Source organism: Clytia hemisphaerica, unplaced genomic scaffold, assembly GCF_902728285.1.
Source record: "Clytia hemisphaerica strain Z4C2 unplaced genomic scaffold, Clytia hemisphaerica genome assembly, whole genome shotgun sequence".
NCBI lineage: Eukaryota > Metazoa > Cnidaria > Hydrozoa > Leptothecata > Clytiidae > Clytia > Clytia hemisphaerica.
Genome location: NW_027104472.1, coordinates 1,414,589 through 1,434,299, shown reverse-complemented (window position 1 = coordinate 1,434,299; position 19,711 = coordinate 1,414,589). Strand labels below are relative to the sequence as shown.

The 19,711-nt window shown below is 35.5% G+C and overlaps 2 protein-coding genes and 1 long non-coding RNA gene across 6 annotated transcripts in view; all 3 read right to left on the bottom strand.

The window, feature by feature from the left end:
• Nucleotides 1-6,981: 6,981 nt before the first annotated feature.
• LOC136821371 (RNA exonuclease 1 homolog) overlaps nt 6,982-19,711 on the bottom strand; it is a 37,144-nt gene continuing 24,414 nt past the window's right edge. For 3 of the 4 annotated variants that reach the window (XM_067077606.1, XM_067077608.1, XM_067077607.1), the window contains 4 exons: nt 12,567-12,682; nt 10,498-10,636; nt 9,403-9,523; nt 6,982-8,572 (listed from right to left, as the gene is read on the bottom strand). In XM_067077606.1, coding sequence (XP_066933707.1) covers nt 8,421-8,572; nt 9,403-9,523; nt 10,498-10,636; nt 12,567-12,682 — 528 coding nt within the window. In that variant the 3' untranslated portion in view covers nt 6,982-8,420. The remainder of the gene's footprint in view (nt 8,573-9,402; nt 9,524-10,497; nt 10,637-12,566; nt 12,683-19,711) is intronic. The other variant, XR_010848727.1, reaches the window with a different exon arrangement.
• LOC136821364 (uncharacterized) lies at nt 15,514-16,998 on the bottom strand. Its single transcript, XR_010848725.1, has 3 exons — nt 16,948-16,998; nt 16,611-16,796; nt 15,514-16,444 (listed from the first exon to the last, which is right to left on the bottom strand). It is a non-coding gene; the product is annotated as an uncharacterized lncRNA (long non-coding RNA).
• On the bottom strand, nt 17,158-19,156 carry LOC136821353 (uncharacterized). Its single transcript, XM_067077591.1, has 6 exons — nt 18,903-19,156; nt 18,499-18,796; nt 18,257-18,377; nt 17,955-18,154; nt 17,526-17,810; nt 17,158-17,379 (listed from the first exon to the last, which is right to left on the bottom strand). The coding sequence occupies exons 1-6, from the start codon at nt 19,103-19,105 to the stop codon at nt 17,158-17,160; spliced, it is 1,329 nt and encodes a 442-aa protein (XP_066933692.1). The 5' UTR covers nt 19,106-19,156.

Genomic DNA, 19,711 nt, shown 5'->3' with positions numbered 1-19,711 from the left:
AATGAAATAATGGTTTCCAGAAACCAAATTTATCCCTTTTATGCCAAGTGAGGCAAAGCCAATTTAATTTGTTTATGGGCCAAGCTACCCAGAAAAGAGGGTCGGTCGGTCGGCGAAAAAATAAAAGTAAAAGTAGAATTCCATCTACAAAATCACCTGTATAAAATCACCTAAAAAGGTAGGAAAAATTACTACATCTTAAAATAGAAAATAAAAAGACACAAAAAGGTCGAATTCATGGATAAAATGAAAAATTGAACATAAAAATCTCAAAACCTTGGAAATACTACCAAAGTTTTGAAAATTTGGGAGTTTGTAAAGCAATGAAAATAAAAATGTACTACCAAAATATATTTTATTTTGATTTCGAATTTTTGTAATTTCAGGGTCGGTCGGGCCCGTAAAACGACTAATCAAATTGGTCTCGCCTTTCTTATCATATTTTATGCTTTTTTTCGCATGGTCAGACTTTGTGCAACTTTGTGCTATATGTTAATTATCACCCCTTCATGATATCGTGTCTCAACAAAACATCTAATCATCCGTTGAGCCAATCGTTACATATATGAAACTGTGTAGTGGTCTTTCAAAAAAACAATATAAAATAGATTTATTTTTTCCTTCAGAAATGTAGACCTTTTATACTATCAATCTGGTTTAAATATTTGGTTATGTAGAAAAAATACAATCTGTGTCCTACTGAAGGGACAAAAATACAATACAGTGAAATAAATAGCATCACAAAGTGCCCAAGAAAATTCAAGAAAATTCGAAAAAATTCCAACGAAATAATAAAAAATAAAGAACTTACAATTACAAAAAATAAAAAAATACAATATAATTTTCTCAATAATTCAAATTACAATTTTATTTCAGGTATTTATCTGCACTGGTCGAGTATAGATTTGTGATCAAGTCCCGGCATTCAAAATGCTATTTTTTCGTCCTCAATACCAGGGGAGGACTGTAATGAGCGAACAATAGGGGTCCCTTTTCTGAACTTCAAAGGAATACAAAAACCTTAAAAAATGAAATTGTGACGGAGAACAATGTAAGAAATACACAAAAGTTAAGAACTGAGCTCCGCTGTCCCGGTGATTTTTAAGGAATTCCGTATTCAAAAAAATGATATATTATAAAAGTATCAGAGAAAAACGTTGACTTCTGGCTTATGCGACTGGGAAAAAAACTTTTAAGAAAAACGATTTTAAGCATATCATTCGCAGTTAAAATGCACACCTTTGTGCAAAAAATCGGGCTCCGTCACTTTTTCAGTAACGATGCAAAATGAGAAAAAACTAATGGACTGAAAACTAATGAGCTGATCTCGAGAGAAAAGCTTGTAACAGATGAACAGACGGACAACGGTGAAATTAAAGGACCTCCAGGTAGGTCCAAAAAGTATGTTCTCGATATTAGACTTAGTCCGTCTTATAGTCACTGGGTAATTCAAAAATTAATATTTGCGCATTCCCCTTTTTCGCAAAATTCAGTCCTCGTGAAAAACCCGAAGGATAAAAGATAGAACATTAAGTGAACAAGAGGCTGATTCGCAAAACTTTCATTAACGAGAAAACTTTAGATTTCTCAATTACGAAAAAAAAGTTCGCGCTAAAATTAATGCACTTTTTTTCACAAATAACCATCTTAACCATCTGTACCTTGGAAAACATTGGAACGCGCAAACCTAACTAGTCTAAACTACGCTTGAGGCTCTCTACACTTCTCTAAAGAACTGAAAGAATAGTTTCCCACTATCAAGTTTTATCCTTGTTTTGCAGAGTCATCATGTTTTATGATTTTTATGAATAACTTTGCGCCAATTTCAAAAAGAACGACAAAAAAGAACGACAAATATATCGGCTCCAAAGGAGTCTAAGGTGTTTACACCTTTGTTGATTCATGTTTTGTTTTCTTCTCCTGTCAGTCTACCTGGAGTTTGTTGTCATCTTGTACAGGCCGCTGGGGTAATGTCGCCTGACTGTCTTAAATGATAGTCAGCCTGTCCCAAGCCAGGATAAAGACAGAGGGACTCAGAGAGGACTAATTACCCTTTCATTGTAACATCGTCTCTCTAAGAGGAAAAAGAATTCGGCCACTCTTTGTTGTTTGTAGTTCTGACAGGAGAAAACATTTTATTTTTTCATACTATATATATATATTTTTGAACTTTGGTTCACATAAAGCGCCATAGCCTTATATCGCAAACCCAATAACCCTCAGAGCCTTCATTCATGGTACCCTGTATGTATTATTTATACCAGGTCTTTAACATTCTCATTACATGACGTTACAATCCGATCGAGATTTATCGATTCGCAAATGCAATCGACGAAATTCATACAACTTTTGATCACTACTTAACGACAAGACAACATCATTGTTCATATCTTTCATCTCCAAAATCTGACTCTTCTTCAATTTGTGCGTCTTCAAGATTTCCTTAATTAAGGTTTTGACATTCTTACATGCCAGATCACTTTCAATGATTTCGTAAAATACAGTTATCTCTTCAGTATTCACGAATGTGAGCTGTATCATGACACGCTGCTTCATCAAGATTTTATCACCATCTAAAAGATTATACTCTGCCAAAGTGTGGCCGTCTTCCAACTGTCGGTTATCTTTGGAGCTCCACAAATCAATAAAACAATAATTCTCCTCATTCTTTGCCTGTCCAGTAACCGCCGCCACCCTGTTTTTAAGGACAATGACCTCGTCATTATCGCTTACTTTCTGGGTGAACGAAGAGCCAAAAGAAGTAGCAAGAGCTTCAAAGTTTACTCTAGGTTTTACGATCCATATGTCGAACAATTTCTTGTCCATTGCCAAATTGGGTATTATTTGAACCAAGTGTTGTTTTTTGGTTTTATGATATGACGGAAAGATGATGTCCCCAATAGTGATTTTTAGCGTCTTTTTGTTGAATGTTTTGTTACTTCTCTTTACTTGTGTATTTTGTGTATTTTTTTCTAATATGCACTTTTTATACAATAAAAAATATTCTTGGATATGCTAAGTCAAGCTTACGTCATTGTTTCATATCGGAAACACCTCCAAAACGCTGGAATTTGAACCCTGAGTATTACTAAAAATAGCAACACAGGAGTCAAATTCCGATTTTTCGAATGTTTCCGATATGAAAAATGACGTAATCTTGTCTTACACATCTCAAGAAAAGGAGAAACTCTACAGTTGCCGTTACTTCTAATAAACGCCCTCTACTTTTAAATGCCCCCATCTCGAAAAAATAAGTCTCTTTTGAGAAAAACTGTTCAACGCCCTGTAATTCTATTCTTTTAGTATTCAAACTGATTTTGACCAATGATTTACCATAGCCCCGATCGGCTAGATCAGCGGCCTTTATCGAAAAGTGAAGCAAGTTTTGGTAGGATTTCCTACCAAAGAAATCACGTTAATAAACATTAATAGATAATTACTGTGTCATGAAAATCTACTCTCCTACGCAAAGTTTGCGCCCCTCTCGGCTACGCTACTGCACCCGGGCATTTATTTGAAGTAACACGGTAAACTATAAAGGAGCCATCAAAACTAACTCGTGCATAGCACGCCATTTAACTCTTTACATACTCTCGGGTACCTAATAGCCGTCCCCCCCCGCTAATTAATTTTTCGAAAATTGTCCACCCAGGACATCCTTATTCCAACCCCACCGCTTATTAATTTTTGGAAAAATGGTTTTGAAAGTTCCCTTTTTTTTCTTAATTCTGCTGTATTAGCCTCCTTTTCAAACATTTTCCACCCAGGACATTTTTATTCCAACCCCCCCGCTTATTAAATTTTGAGATTTTTTCCAACCCCCCCTGCTTTATTCCAACCCCCCCCCCGGCTATTAGGTACCCGAGAGTACACACTACAATCATAAATTCTTTTAAAAATTTTCAACACATCAAATGCTATCATATAAACGATATTATCACATTACATTTTCACTAGACAAAAATCTGTCTAGTTTGGTCATAATCTTTCCATCTCTAATTTTTAAAACAGTTGTAAATAGGGAGAGCGAAAAAGTCAAAATAAAATTGTGACGGAGAACACTGTTGGTAAACCACAAGAATATAAAGTTAAGAATTGAGCTCGGCTGTTCCGGTGATTTTTAAGTAGTTCCCTACATAAAAAATGTTTTTTTTTTGTAAATTTATGCGAAAACTTTACATTCTCATATTCAACGCTAAAATTAATGCACTTTTTAACCGTCTTTTTGTACCTTGGAAAACATTGGAACGCGTAAACCTAACTCGGCTAAACTACATTTGGCGCTCTCTACACTTCTCCAAAGCAGTGAAAGAATGTTTCCCACAATCAAGTTTTATCCTTGTTTTGCAGAGTCATCATAATTTATGATTTTTATGAATAACTTTGTACAATTTTATGCTCTAGGTTGAGTATCACCCCTTCATGATAGGTTTCTCATAGCTCAACAAAATATCTGACAACCTGTTAAATAATTTGCTTTATAAAAATATTTGCGTTTTATTTATAATTTACAATAGAATTCTACTTAAGATATTCACCTACACTGCACGAAAAATGAATTCTTGCCCCTCAATCCCAGGGGGAGGGGTTGCGCAAAGAGAGCTCTGGTGACGTGTTCTGGCCCTAAATTGAATAAAAATCATCAAAAAGTAATTCAGTCTATACAAATGGTTCTAAAATCTTAGTCTCTCTACTAAGGGAGTCTTATAAACTTCAAAAATTGGACAAACTTTTCAAAATTCTGTCTCTGTAAAAGGGTCAATTTTTGAAATTTGGCTCAAATAAAGCTTCATAGCTTAATATCGCAAACCCAATAACCCACAGGCCCTTTATTCATGGTACCCGGTATGTATTATTTATACCAGGTCTTTAACATTCTCATCACATGACGTTACAATCCGATCGAGATTTATCGATTCGCAAATGCAATCGACGAAATTCATACAACTTTTGATCACTATTTAACGACAAGACAACATCATTGTTCATATCTTTCATCTCCAAAATCTGACTCTTCTTCAATTTGTGCGTCTTCAAGATTTCCTTAATTAAGGCTTTGACATTCTTACATGCCAGATCACTTTCAATGATTTCGTAAAATACAGTTACCTCTCCAGTGTCCACGAATGTGAGCTGTATCACGACACGCTGCTTCATCAAGATTTTATCACCTTCTAAAAGATTATACTCTGCAAGAGTGTGACCGTCTTCTAACTGTCGGTTATCTTTCGAGCTCCGCAAATCAATAAAACAATAATTGTCGTCTTCTTCCCGGTTAAAAGCTGCTGCCGCCACCCTGTTTTTAACAATTTTGACATCATCACTATCGGTAACTTCCATTACGAACGACGAAGAGCCGTAACGGTTGGTAAGAGCTTGAACATTTACTTTAGGTTTAATCCAAATGTTAAAGGGATGTTTATTGATAACCAAATTCAAAATCATTTGGCCCGGTGAATTATATTTTAAAAATAAATCGAATGTTTTACGATGATCACTTAATTTTTCGCCTTTAAAATAGATGACCTGGTCGGAGTTTCGGATGTTGTATTTCTGACGAACATACTTACGAACATGGCTAACATATTTGAATAGTTCTGACCTCAACACTTCTTCTTTGGTCAAAAACTGTAATTTAAACGTATTGAAATCTTTTATAGGTTTAATATGGTGCTCCTCGCAAATTTCATCAAATTGTTTTTCGTTTGTGAATTTGCCACCGTAACAAACAACGGTCAGATATAAAATACCACCTTGGATAATGTCCGCCTGATCCTGATGCGTTTCATTTACTTCTTCCACATCATCAGCGTCGAAGACATCTTTTTGAATGTATTCATTATTCTCAAAGCGCCGTTTCCCTTCACTATCTACTAAGACTTGATTGCGCGCCGGAATACCGAAAACTTGTTGTATTTGGGTTCGTATTAAATCTCCTGAACGGTAATACCTTGGTGGTAGTAAAGTTTTACGTGAGCCGAATGCTTTAATTTCGAGCTCTTGGTATTGTTCGATACCCATCACCTCGTAAATTTGTTTAGTTTTAGTGCTCGTAAATTCATCTTGTAACACCGCTAAATGGAGATGTATTACTTTGATATCCTTTTGGGCAAGATGAGAAGTTTCAGGAAATCGAACAGTTCTTTCTTCTTGTTGATAAGAGAAATATGATACACTTTCCAACGGTTCTAGAATCTCATAAACATTTTTGTGAGGCTCCATGATTAATTGATGTTCTGTAGGGATACCAAGAGAATACTCAATCCTCTTTTTAATGTCTGATATCAAAGTTTCGGCCGAGTAAGGAATATTAAAACAAAGTACTTTGGCTGGATAAAGTTTTTCTCTTTCTTGTTGATAGGCTACGATTTCGATCCGGACTTGATCTTCAGTAGGACATTCATAGTTGATTGTATTCGAGCATTCATTGTTCATGCATTTATCGTTCAGTTTTCGATGTCGTGTAATGTCCCAGTCAGGGACCACATCGTTACATCCTATACATCGTTTGACTTCCCATTCTTTTTCACGATTATATTCGTCCAAGCAATTACTGCAGTCTGTCATTAACACACCACATCTGCAACGCTGGCTGATGGATCGAATTAAATGAAAAGATTGTGCTTCTATTGGTGACATCGTGTAAAGAAATTTAAATTTATGTTCTTAAAAGTTTTTCTCTCGTTCTTTTTATCTAAAAAGAAAATGAACAAGAATATTTTACAAATTGAAATACAAATTGAAATACTAATAGCAGAATCACTACTACAGTTGAATTTACATAACTCGGAGTTTTGAAGCCAAAACATATAGACTCTCTGATCATTAAAATGAACACATTACAGTGTTTAATTAAACAAATTAATATTAATTCAACAAGTAAGTTAACGTCACGCGCTATCTAATGATTGACCCCTACATCTTCTGCGCCATTATTATGAACTACTGTAACGATGACGACCAAAACACGGACAACTATGATGAAAAATAATGAAGGCCTTTTCTTTTTTCCTAAAAAATTCGTAATAAATATTAATAATATATCTCTTTTTAACAAAAAGCAACGTATATCTGATATATAAATCTGTTATTTATAAAAACTCTGTTCTTTAAAAAAGACTTACTGTAATTTCAAAAACCTAACTAATTATGTTAAATATTAAGTACTTCAAGATAATTATTCAATTAAAAAAAAACACGTCTGAAGGCTTAGTCGAAACAAAACGAGTGTTCCCCTCGCTAAAGCCCATTGTCTAGTTGAGGCTTGTCGATAACTATTCAGCGTTCAAAACAATTTGCAATAAATTGGACGCGATGGAATTTAATATGCACACAACCTCTCCTGTAGAAAAGTACCACAGGGGAGAGGAAACATGTTCAGAAAGAAAGAGAATCATTTTTAGTACCCAACTTTTTAATAAATTTCGTAATTTACAAATCCAATAAAACTAGATGCTAATAGAAACAAGGAAGGTAATGAGAACGTACCACAAACACTGGATAAAATTACTTGAATATAAGGACCTCACGTAAAGATACCCCGAGGAGGTCGGAGGAGGGACAGTTAGGCAAAAATATGTGCTGGGTACACGTTTTTTTTTTTTATTAGAACACCTAAAATTTGACTGAGCCTGGATGTGCTTATTTTTTTAGCAATTTTCAGCCTAAAATGTTCTTAAATGCGTTCTTAATTTTTCAGACTACTCTAAATCGACAATATGATACAAAATAAAGAGCACTTAAATTTGGCAAAATTTGGATAATATTTGACTCTCGATTTTTGAAGATCCACCCCTAAATTCGGTTAAAACTGCTTAAAAAGAGGAAAAAATTGTAGTTTCTTGTCATTTTTTTCCAAACTGAGGCTGCGCATGTTCTTAAGATGTTCTTAATTTTTCGACGAATTTCAGCCTATATGTTCTTATAAACTAGGTTCTAATAAAAAAAAAACGTGTATGTGTGGGAATGGTAAGCGTCGGTTTTTTGATGATTTGAAATTAGTTTCTCTGAGGGACAGTTTTTTGAGGTCCAGTCAGCACATACTGTAACTGAAATTCCTCCAACCCTAATATCCCACAATACCAAAGATTTATAAAGCTTGAAGGGCTAAATGTCATGCTTTAAACTCTTCCAGTCAGAAGAAAGTGAATCATCGCAAAAAATATTTCTGCTATTGTTTTCGAAAACCCACAAAGCTTCTGATTGGTCAAGCACTGAAATTCTATTTTAATATCACATGACCTAGGTTGGATTTCCTACCTAGCTACGGCACACTTTTCACCCAAAGCAAGACATCTACAGTTCTTTGAGCTTTATAAATCTGTGACGATACCCATACTAACTGTATCACAAAACTGAACGTAACACCGTATACAAACCTCGCCAAACAATATACTTTCTATATCATAATGTAAAACACCTCAGAATTTCATCAATGGAGCTTTGGTGTAAAAAGACGAGGAAGAGATATGTTTGTGAGAGCCACGATTGGCGGCTTTCGCGTCTTCGTTGAATTTGTATTTCATCAGTTCCATGCACGATCTGGCGTCTTCGCATGAGTCGTGACCACCCTCTGTCAAGATATAGAGATAGTTAAAATAGACGCTTTTTTTTTTATAAGAATACACTTTATAAGAATGCCCATGATGAAAATGGCCAAAAAATTAAGAATATGGTAAAAGAATATCACCATCATGGAATTTAGGAACTGAGCCTAAGAATGCCATTTTTAATGCATTTTAACCTGTAGATTGCCAATTTCGATCTTAACCTAAGAATACCGTAAGAATATTTTTGGATGATTTTCGCCAAAAAGTTAAGAATATCCATGATAAAATGAAAAAACACCATTCTTATAAAAAAAAAAGCGTGTATAAGGTTTTACTTAATCTAGTGAAGATACCAGAGCATAGATATATACATGATTTCGAAAAACCTCATTCTGAGAAAAATACGCATAGAATTGAAAGCCAAGTATGGTAAGAAAAAATCGCCAATTTTACCTACAACTTTTTTGTAGATGTTTTTTTGACATCATAACCGGTAACATGGAACAAGACAACAACAAATACACCATCGTAACCTTGGAGAGGGTTCGGTATGGTGAGAAGTTCTGGTTTGACACGATAGTGAAAAATAGGCCATTTCACAGTCGCAAAGCGCAATGGGTAATCAGGACCACTACACACTAATGACGACTTACTATTGGTCCAAAATTTTGAAATTTTTTTGAAGACTATGACATCGAGCCAACAGAAAGCCATTATGGAGGCACAATCAGTTTTGATTACCCATGATCCATTTCGACTGTGAAACGGCCTATGCATCTTCTGGAAGGAAGAAACATGGTTGAAAGCGTAGTTTTTAAGGGAAAAATTAAAAACATTTTCTATGTTACAGTACCTCCATCTTGGATGATTTTTTGAAGGAGTTCAGCCATTAATGTTTTCAAAGCTCTTTTGAACGGTAATCCCAAACGATGAGGGAAAACAAGAGCTGTGTCGATTACCCGCCGGTGAATTATCTGAAAAGAAAATTGTGGGCAGGTTTGTTAATAAACTAACTATATATTCAATTATATATTCAAGGCGCAGTAGTGTAGTGGTCATCGTTCTTGAGATCCGTGCTAGAGGTCAGGGTTCGATTCCCACTCGGTGTTGCGATTCACTTGGCAAGTGAATGTACCTTGGCCCGGGTCAACCCATACTATGTGAGGGGAATAGGGTACCATCACTCTAATACAAGAGCATGGTGAGATATGCTGGACATTGAATGTGGTGTGGTGATGGTACTCATATGTTCAGTACCTGCGAGAACGCAAGGTTCTCCCGTACTGTTGGAGTATCATCATCGATACAGCACGGCTCTGATGTGTCGCGAGCACAGAGTACAATGTCTGGTAAGCGCTGTGATTTCCCTATCTAGGGGTAGGAAACAATCCCGGGATAGGGCCCGGTCCGATGATATCGGAGGGTTAGCTTCTCTTCTCTTCTCTATATATTCAACATCAATAGGCCGCGCTACTTTAGAGCCATTATTTATGGCTCTCTACAACGACTTCTGGTAATGGTTTTCAACTATACGCCAAATGAAAATTCATCAATGCAAAGGTTTCAGAAAGTAAACCTTCTATGTAAATACCTCAACCAATTTGATTTATTTATTACGTCTTGCGATAAGACGAATGACATACATGTATGCTGTGAATTTGCCGAACTAAGCATTTCAGGTGAAGGATTTCCAATCCAATACAATTATACAACGGCTAATTTTTAATACACCTTTTCGACCGTAGTTGCTTACGGTCTGCCGCGCAAGCATTTTTTTGTCTTACCACCATAAAACCAACCCAGTCTTTTTAGCGCACCTATAGACAATAGAAAAAGGCGTAAAAAAATCGAATCGAGTTTAGGGGGATAATTAAATAATAAAGTGGCACGCGCTTGACCACGCGACTACGGTCGAAAAGGTGTATTAAAAGCATAAACCACGCGTTACCTTGAGAGCTTTGAGATCACTTTCCAGACTGTGTCCCATCAGTATGGTATCTTTATCGAACAAATTCATGAAGATTTCTTGAATGTCTTTCAAAGAGTAATCAACGTTCTTCAAATTCTCTTTCGTTACACCGCTAAACCTAAAAATGGACATCAGAGAATGGTGCTTACTTCTGAAACTTGACAAATTACTTGCTGGGCAGACTGGAAAGGCCAAACCTATAAATTTCGAGCTTTTTTTAAATTAAAATTAACAAGATTGTAACTAATTCGATTAAAGAAAAGTGCCGACGAGTTGACCAATCATCGAACCGTCTACGGCATTGTTATCTGATATTCCGATGGCGTATTGGCGGCCGCCCACGCTAAAGCTCTAAAGGAGCGGACCAATATACCATCGGAGAGATTTAGTAGTGGCCCTTTGATGTGCCGACAACAGTCGGGTTCAATGGCTTAATCTTCCCTTGCTCAAGAATATTGTTCGTCCCGACTGCAATAGCATGAAAATGTCTGCTGCGCCGACCGTCAAAAACTAATTTTATTTATATAGTTTTGGCGCTTCAATGACAAAGCAAATTTCGGATTCAAGAAGGGCAAGTACAGTGAAGAACTTTTGTTGGATTTTGGTTGTTTTTTGGTTTGTTTTGGTGGACTTTTTTACATTATAAATGTCTTTATGCTTTCTTAGTATTACTTTTAGTATTCAGTGTAATTTCTGTAAATGCACCAACCTTTTAAAGATGGTTTTTTACACACAAATGTTGATTATTTTTTGTTTTTTTTGGTGGACTGATTTTTACTGATTTTTCTCAAATCCAAACTCAAAGATCATAAAGAAACAGTAACAGGTATGTTCCTTATGCTTTTTCAGTAAGTTTCATGTTGGTATAATCTTGTGCGGTCCTATCAAAACGACTGTTGACCGCCAGACAACTGAACACAACCGCCTGACCGAACTGACCGACAGCAGTCAAAGTCAGTCAAAGTCTCTAGCAGCAGTACAAACATGTGTACAAAACAGATAATTTTGTCTTCAGAAAGATCTGCAGACTTCTGTATAGGTAGTTTGTATCTTACTAATGATAAACCTCACTTTTTGTGTACCAACAGAACAGCCCAATTTTGTAATTTTACAGAGCACATTGAAAATTCACTTTTGAGGTCCTGTTGCCCTGAAAACTATGAAGGTTAGTGTAATATTTATCGAGTATGTCTAGGTAAGTAGGAAAAAGCAATAAATTCATGTTTTAAGTTGTATTTTCATGTAAATGAAGCTTAATTAGGGATTATTTATGTTTGTTTACTACCTGAATATGATTCCGAAGCATTTTGAATATGGTGCTAGTCTAGAAAATATAACAAATCTGATGCGAATCCGATGTGTTATATTTTCTGACTAGCACCCGCATCCGATTTGGAATGAGATGCTGACTTGCTGTTGATCGTTTCCAAGCTCCTCACAAAATGTTTAAACGCGGTCAAGTCAAATCCCGTAATGCAAACCTTCCAGATGTTAAAATATGCCCGACCTTCAGAGCAAAGCGTGTCGTAGCATATTTCCACATCTGGTACCAGATAAACGGCATTGACGCAAACAAGGGGTGGTCTGTTTCTTCGTTGTTTCTTCCGTCTTCGATTTTCGCCAAGTCTTCACTATTAGAGGGGAGTTATACTTTATTTCACTGCCGTTCAAATATCTTGGCATCATTACATAATGCTTCACCCTTGGTTTCTAAGCTCGTCGCTTTCGTAGTCCGGTCTCACACATCCACCGGGTATTAATTTGGTTGTTAAGCCAGCACCCGAATTAGACTTCCCACTTTACGGGTCGAGTCGTACTGATGCAACTTTGAACTTTACCGAAATTTATAATAAATGTGTCACTGAAGGGAGGTAGGACGCCTCTTCTTCTCCCCTTTCTATTCTCCTCAGCTGCAAAGCATCAAATACACCATGATCCGACCGGCTCAGTATTGAACCGACCAGAGTCCAATTTTTAAAAATTCTATTACATGAGTACACATTATAATGGTGGCTTACTGAAAACGCGGCATTCACCGGTTTACTTACTTTGTATTGTAATCCACAATCGGATTATCGGGTTTGACAAATAAATCGATGATTTGTGCAAGATAGAAATCGACTACCGTGACACGAGTCAACTCCAATCCTTGGGTCGTGTAGCACTATAATAAAAATCATTAATAGTCAAACTACACGAATACCAATTCCATTATTAGGAAGGAAAGCATATTTTTGGAACAACCACACCTATAGGTTTCACGGATAGTCAAGAGTGTAGTTTATGCCAAACTTAACCTTCTTTACAATTTACATAATGTGAGTACCTTTTTAGCTTCATTCGGTAAAGCGCTCGCATTATAACATTCGTAAGCATATAAAGTAGACAGCCGAAAAGAAACGAGTTCTATTTGTTTTATATAGGTATTTTTAAAATTTTGATAAGGAAACAATATATAAGGAAAATCTAACTGACAAAAGTTTTCAGTCAACTGAAAAGAGTTGGTGTTATCAACAAACAGAGAAAATATATTTCAATAATTCATCAAGCAAACTGTCGAATGTGCTAACCGCACTGACTCAACTTCAGTATCGTTTAAATTACTGTAAGGCCCAATTGTAAACATAAAAAAGAAAAAGAAAAAAAGAAAAAAAGAAAACTTTTGATAAAAAAAAGTTTTAGCCTCGTTTTGAGCTAAACCTTGTGACCACGCTTAAAGTCTTCAGCCTACCCCCCCCCAAAAAAAAAGATATTTTAACGCATTTTATCATTTCAACGACAAAGTAAACAATGAATTAGACAGGAAACCCGCCTATCGCTTCACTGCGGAAACCTCCAAAATGTCGAATTCCTTGTTCAGCAGATAGACGGGTCTTTTTGAGCGAGGTGAAATCACCTCGCAAAAGCCGTGGTCAGAGCTTCTAAAAAAGTTTCGTTTAACAAACCCGGTTTTTTAAATTTTTGCAAGTGTGACCTTGCATAATTTTAATTTATTCACAATACGCGCTGCTTTTTCACATATCAAAACAAAACAGACGAGAAACAAAATGGCGGCAGCTCAAGTTGATTTAAGGAAACAGAAACAAGAAACTAGAACAGAATTTGAAAAAATTGCTGATAACGTTATCCAAAGACTAAATTCTACCTTCAGAGTGAAGCCTAAGCAGGCAGAATGTATGAGCAATGTTGTTTATGGGAAAGACACTCTCGCTATTTTGCCAACTTCATATGGCAAAAGCTTGATCTACCAGATGCTTCCTTCATTGTTTCTTGAGTTGAAGATGGCCACAAATCCACTAATTATTATAATATCACCTTTGAAAGCTCTCATAAAAAATCAATTAGATGAAGTAAAAGAGCTTGAAACATATTTCAAAATCAAAGGCTGCAGTTTGGATGACCATAACAATGTCGAATCAATAAAAACTGGGGGATTCAATCTTATATTTGGAATTCCAGAAGTCTGGCTGTCGAGTCCAGTGAAAGAAATCTTGGCATCTAGTTACTTTAGGCGTAATCTTGTCTGTGTAGTTGTAGATGAGGCTCACAAAGTTTTTTGGTACGTAACATACAATAAATTGCTGCAAAATTTGTTTTTTTGAAAATTTCTAACATTTTCTGTTCTTCCTTCTCAATTTTGAATTTTTCCCCTTGCAGGCCTTTGACTCTCTGTTATACATACTAGAACTAACAAAAGTTCTCTATCTTAATGATGCAGAGTGACATAGATTTTATACTTTATACATCAAACATATAGTCTATACTTATATTCCATAGGGGTGTTCCTGGATCATCCAATGGTGAAGCAGTATTTCGCGAGGCATTCGGTCGTATTGGTGAGATCCGCTCATTTTGTGCTGAGAAAGTACCAATTCTGGCTCTAAGTGCTACAATCGATATTGATTTTGCAGACATGGTTAAAGGATGCTGCTCCATGTCCAAATATGTCAGATTAATTCATTCTTGTAGTGATCGGCAAAACATCCGGTTGTCAATTGTGCCAAACAAGACCAAGTCTGCAAGCTGTTTTAACTGGTTAATGAAATTGTTGATTGAGAAGAAATTGGAATGTCCAAAAGTTCTTATTTACTGTAATTCCCACAATCTTGTTTCTTGGCTTTTTGGTCAATTTGAAGCAACTTTGGGGAGGTCTATTTACGCAAATGGTGTCAAGGACCCAAATAATTTATTTATAAACATGTTCCATTCTGAAAGTCCAGATTTTGTCAAGAATCGTTGCTTGAAATCATTAACATGTAATGATTCCATCCTTCCAAGAATTGTAATTGCCACAAGTGCTATCGGCTGTGGCATAAATGTAAAAGGTTTGAAACATGTTTGTCACTTTGGTCCTGCCTATTCCCTTGTGGACTATTGCCAACAAATTGGTCGGGCTGGAAGAAACAACGAGTCAGGTTGTCATGCAGTCTTGTACACCTACCCATCACCAGGAAACAAAATAAATCAACAAATGAAAGCATATACTAAATTAATTGATGCTTGTCTTCGCACCGAATTATTCTCACCATTCAATGATTCAAAGCACGTCCCACCTCTTGAAATTGGTCATGACTGCTGTTCAATTTGCACTTTGTCCTGCACATGTGGCATTGATCACGATTCTCTATTTCTTTTTGAGAAGGAAAGCGAGTTCTTCAAGCCATTACCAAAAGTACCGATCAGGGAAGTGTCTTTAAGCGATAGAGAATCAATCAGAATATCCCTGAATGAATATCATCGAAAATGTTTATCAGATAATCTAAATTTGCCATCATCGTCTATGAGTGGTTTGACACAATCCATCGTTTCAACAATTTTAGATGAACTGGAATTTATAGATTCACCAAAATTCTTAATGGATAACCTATGTATTCTGGATTTAAATATTGCTCAAAGTGTTTATGAAATTGTTTCTGATTTTTATTCTAATAAAGATTTAAATGATTTATTTGATATCGATATGGAGATTGAACAATCTGAAAAGACACCTGATCCTAGTAGTGTGGTAGTTGCAGAGACTGGAAACAATGAAAAATATACGTTTTCAGATTATGAAGATATGTCTGATATTGATGTTGACCTTGAAAGTTTTTAAAAGATTGTACCTTTATTTCTTTCTGTGTTTTAGATTTTACATTTTATCTTTACTTTTCAAAATAGTTAGGTGGTAAGATAAGAATCCTCTATTTTCTACGTCAAAAATCTAATAACAAAGATATGTTACAAAGTTTCTTTCAATCTATTTATAAATACGTTCACATTCAATTTTCTTTTCTTTTGCCCATCTCAAGATCTTGTCTATGTCTAATGATGACAAAGTCTGTTCACTAAATTTTGGAAAAGAATCGTAACTGCTAATTTTGTTTGGATCTTCAGCAAAAATGTTATCTTCTAAAAATGTTGCACTCAGATTCCTGACATCTTCAATGATTTTAGCCTTATTTCTGGAAGATACTTTTATCTTCATTTTATTTTCAAATTTTTGCACGATGGTGTGTAGATTATTTACAGCCTTGGATACTCTGTCTGCATTAGATTGATCGAGGTTCCCTCTCAGATCTCTGAGGAGCTCTTTGAGAAAATTGTTTAGATGCTCAAGATGCAAGTCCATGCTGATATTGCAACCTTTCATCCCACGGGTGTTAACAAATCGTTCCCAGATGAGAAAAAAGGCAGCACTAGGTTCCATCTGAATGCGGAACAGTGACTTGATAAGAGTGTAGGAATATTTTGTTCTACCATAGCACTTGAAGTACAGTAAAGCCACTCGAAAAAATTCAAATAGCCGTTCTCCGTCTCCCTCTCTGATTGCATCGTTAATTGAGCGCAGTAGTAGATTGAACGTAAGAAGGCCTTTTTGGTAACTTAGCCGGTGGTTGATTGGTTCTGTAGAATCTCTTCAGTTTCCATGGGTTCCTCAACATTCCTAAACAAGATAAAAATTTGTCAGTTGTAATTTTGAAGCCATACTGTTGTATAATATATTTCTTGGTAGGAAAATGTAATATGTGAAATCTAATTTTTCTAATTCATCATTATATTTTTCTATTGTTATTCCCCAGATTATTCTAAAAACTTTTCGTAATTCTAACCTTTTGTATGAATGCTTTTTTTCTTCATGGGAATTTCGACCAGTGGCAGTTTTATATGGTTTCTTGTATCTCTTATCATTTGGACACTTTGCACAAAAATACAATGTGATGTTTTTAATTTCGTTGTCGTCAGGTTCGGAAATTTCTTTGTCAGCTGCCATGTCAATATCATAAGATGCAGTGAACCTGATAGATTAGTTAGATTAAAATTTTATCTTAATATTTTTAGAATATTTTATGGAAAAACATCAAATCTAACAATAGAATAACACGTCTTAAAACTGATTTAGGGCTCTGAGTAAAAAACATCAAATTTTTTTATAGACAAAACACTTACTTGCTGAAAATTTTATCTACGTGATAGTTTAACCATTCGAACTTTTCCTTTTCATCTCCATTTTTGATATTCTTTGGAATAATATCATCTGAAAGAAAATGTTGAGATTTTGATAAAAATTGATCTGAAAACTAAGAGTGAATTTAGATAGCCTTAGCTTTTGGAATATGGCAACTTTGTATACTATTACACTATATGGCTAATTTTATTTCATTTATTTTTAGTCTTACCATCAAATTTGTTCATTCCAAAATAAGTCATTGTAGCTGAGACAATAAGAGAATCCGTTTCGATATCTGTAAACTCCTTGGTAGCATTAAAGTCTTCCTTCGCCCCTTTCTTTGCATTTGAACAGTTTGACACGTTCATATTCCATTGGGTTGTGCCATGTTGTGCACCAGAGTCACGTTTTCGGAAAATTGCTTCTTTGACCTGAGAAAAGTCAATTTTGATTGTGTATTTCATCTCAGGGATAAGCTTTCTTGTATTTTGTTTAATAAGATATTATAATTATGATAGTACAAAATGATTTGCTTTTACCAAAATAACCCAGTATTAATATAGTTTTTATGTTTTACCTCATACAGTGTCCGTTTTAAGTGCCAGTCTTCAAATGCAGGTTTGAGACCTTGGAGCATTTCGTAATCATTCCGGGCATCTCTAAAACCTTGCTGAGCATTGAAAATCCTTTCCTCAGTCAACTGATCACCACCAAATGCCAATGCAGAAATTATATATTTGATTATTTCTCCGTCCTCGTTAGTCTCGTCGGCCATTGGTACATAGCGTTCTTGAACCTTTCTCAATATTTGAATTATTTCCGACGTCGAGTTCTCTGCATGAAAGAGTAGTCCAAGGGGTACCTGAGAATTAAATTTGGAATAGGTATAATTTACGAATTGAATTTACGATTAAAAAGCTGGAATATTTATTTTTCTTCCTACATGTTAAGGCAAAGTGAAAGAGAGTGATTGATTTCAAAAGAAAATATTTGTTTTTAAACTTACAACTTGTGATTTTTGTGACATCTCTTCAGAAAAGGGATGTGGAATGTGCCAACAAACGTTTTTTCTCAGAAATTTGAAGGCTGGTAGGTATGTGACAATACTTCGTGAAATTAGTAGCTTGAATGTTTTCGACAGTACATCATGCGTATTAGAGTTGGGAAATATCGGCATTTTTTCGTATTCTTCCAGCTTTCTGTTAACTAAAAAAAAAATCGAAATCATAATGAAAATTAAAAAGAAAAGATCATTTCTATTTCAATTTTCAGAAAGATTAATTAATTTAAATTTAAATTTAGACGTACCCTGTGAAGAGTGTAGTCTATGTAAAATAGCCATATAGTGAAACCAGTGAAGACTGGTGTTTCGGTTTTTGAATCCTTGATGTCTTGCCGTCTTTTCTATATCGAGATTGTCTCCAATGATCTATTGAAAAATTAATGAAAAACTCTTGAACCGAACACGATGCATACAATTACACCCGATTACATTACATAAATCGAGCTACCCTAAACTTGATTTAGAAATAAAGTTTCAAACACGATACCTTATAGAGAAACGGTAATGGATTTGTTAATCTGCGAATATCCGTAGCCTCTTTGAACGAACAAGGGTTTTCCTTCTGTATTTTCTTTATTTCTCCGTAGTCCTTCTCGATTGTTGTTTTCCATCGTAAAGCTTCTGAATCGTAATCTTTACCGAATTCCCCATTCTTTAAAAGCTTTGTACTGTAGGCATTCGACATTCCCATCTTATTAAACCACGCGAAAGATCGTTTGCTCGCTCCTGCCGAAATCAATAGCTGATCGTTCCGTGTAGCGACTGCGTTCTTGTCCTTTGGGTGTCTAAAACAGATTATCAGGAGATTATAGCTTTTATCATAGATTATTTAGCCTACATTTTAGACACCGCCCCTCGAAATGTTGAAACATACTAAAAACCTGATTATACCTGGCCTTGAGAATTGCGCCATAGCATAGCGTGCGTACTGCGTGATCGGGTGCTGATTCTCCGTTAACCTGTAGATGCTTCCCTCCCATAGCACCCTTCAAAGCATTGGATAAAACTGGACATTGTTCATCGACCTTCTTGCATATTTCTGCGTCATCAAAATTGACGATAGACTCCATATCGTTTGCATCTAACGCTTTCATTTTTGCAAACTCGTTATAGCACGCTTTGGATATGTCATTCAAGTCGTCTAATCGCACTACAATCTAGCAAAAGAGAAGAATTTATAAAATTTGATGTAAATTTGCTTGGGAAGCTTAAAGAGAGCTCAACACAGGAACAATCATATTGTAATTTTGAATTTTTTTTGAATAGGATTGAAAGGATTCTCCAAACGAAAAAATTACTAACCTTTAAATTCTCTTCAGTTTTCAGTTTTTTTGTTTCAGGGGAATCATTTTGATCATCACAGTCTAGAGCTTGGAATTTCCTCTTGACCCCGGACCAGTTTTGTTTAATGTTTTCTGCTTCTTCCAACTTTTTGACCTTATTCTCACACTTGTCACAAATTGACCTCGAGAGATTCGGGACATCTTCGATCACCAGATTTACAGCCGAAAGCCTTTGTTGAAGAGAGGGTTTATCTCCTTTTTTAATAAATAGATTCGCCCTTGATTCGGAATATGTTCTGCCGTTTTTGTTCTTATATTCCTTATATGCATGATTACATAATCTGCAGAAATTACTATTGTTTGCAGGACGTTCTATATAATTGAAATTTGAGGCCATGATGACATGAAAGACGATTT

What these genes read in the sequence shown, in the direction of transcription:
- LOC136821353 (XM_067077591.1), bottom strand. Translation starts at nt 19,105, where the DNA reads ATGAAAGCGTTAGATGCAAACGATATGGAGTCTATCGTCAATTTTGAT. An exon ending in TAGACTACACTCTTCACAGG is followed by an intron (nt 18,155 to 18,256) that starts GTACGTCTAAAT and finishes TTTTTTTTTTAG; the next exon opens with TTAACAGAAAGCTGGAAGAA. An exon ending in TAAAACGGACACTGTATGAG is followed by an intron (nt 17,380 to 17,525) that starts GTAAAACATAAA and finishes GACTTTTCTCAG; the next exon opens with GTCAAAGAAGCAATTTTCCG.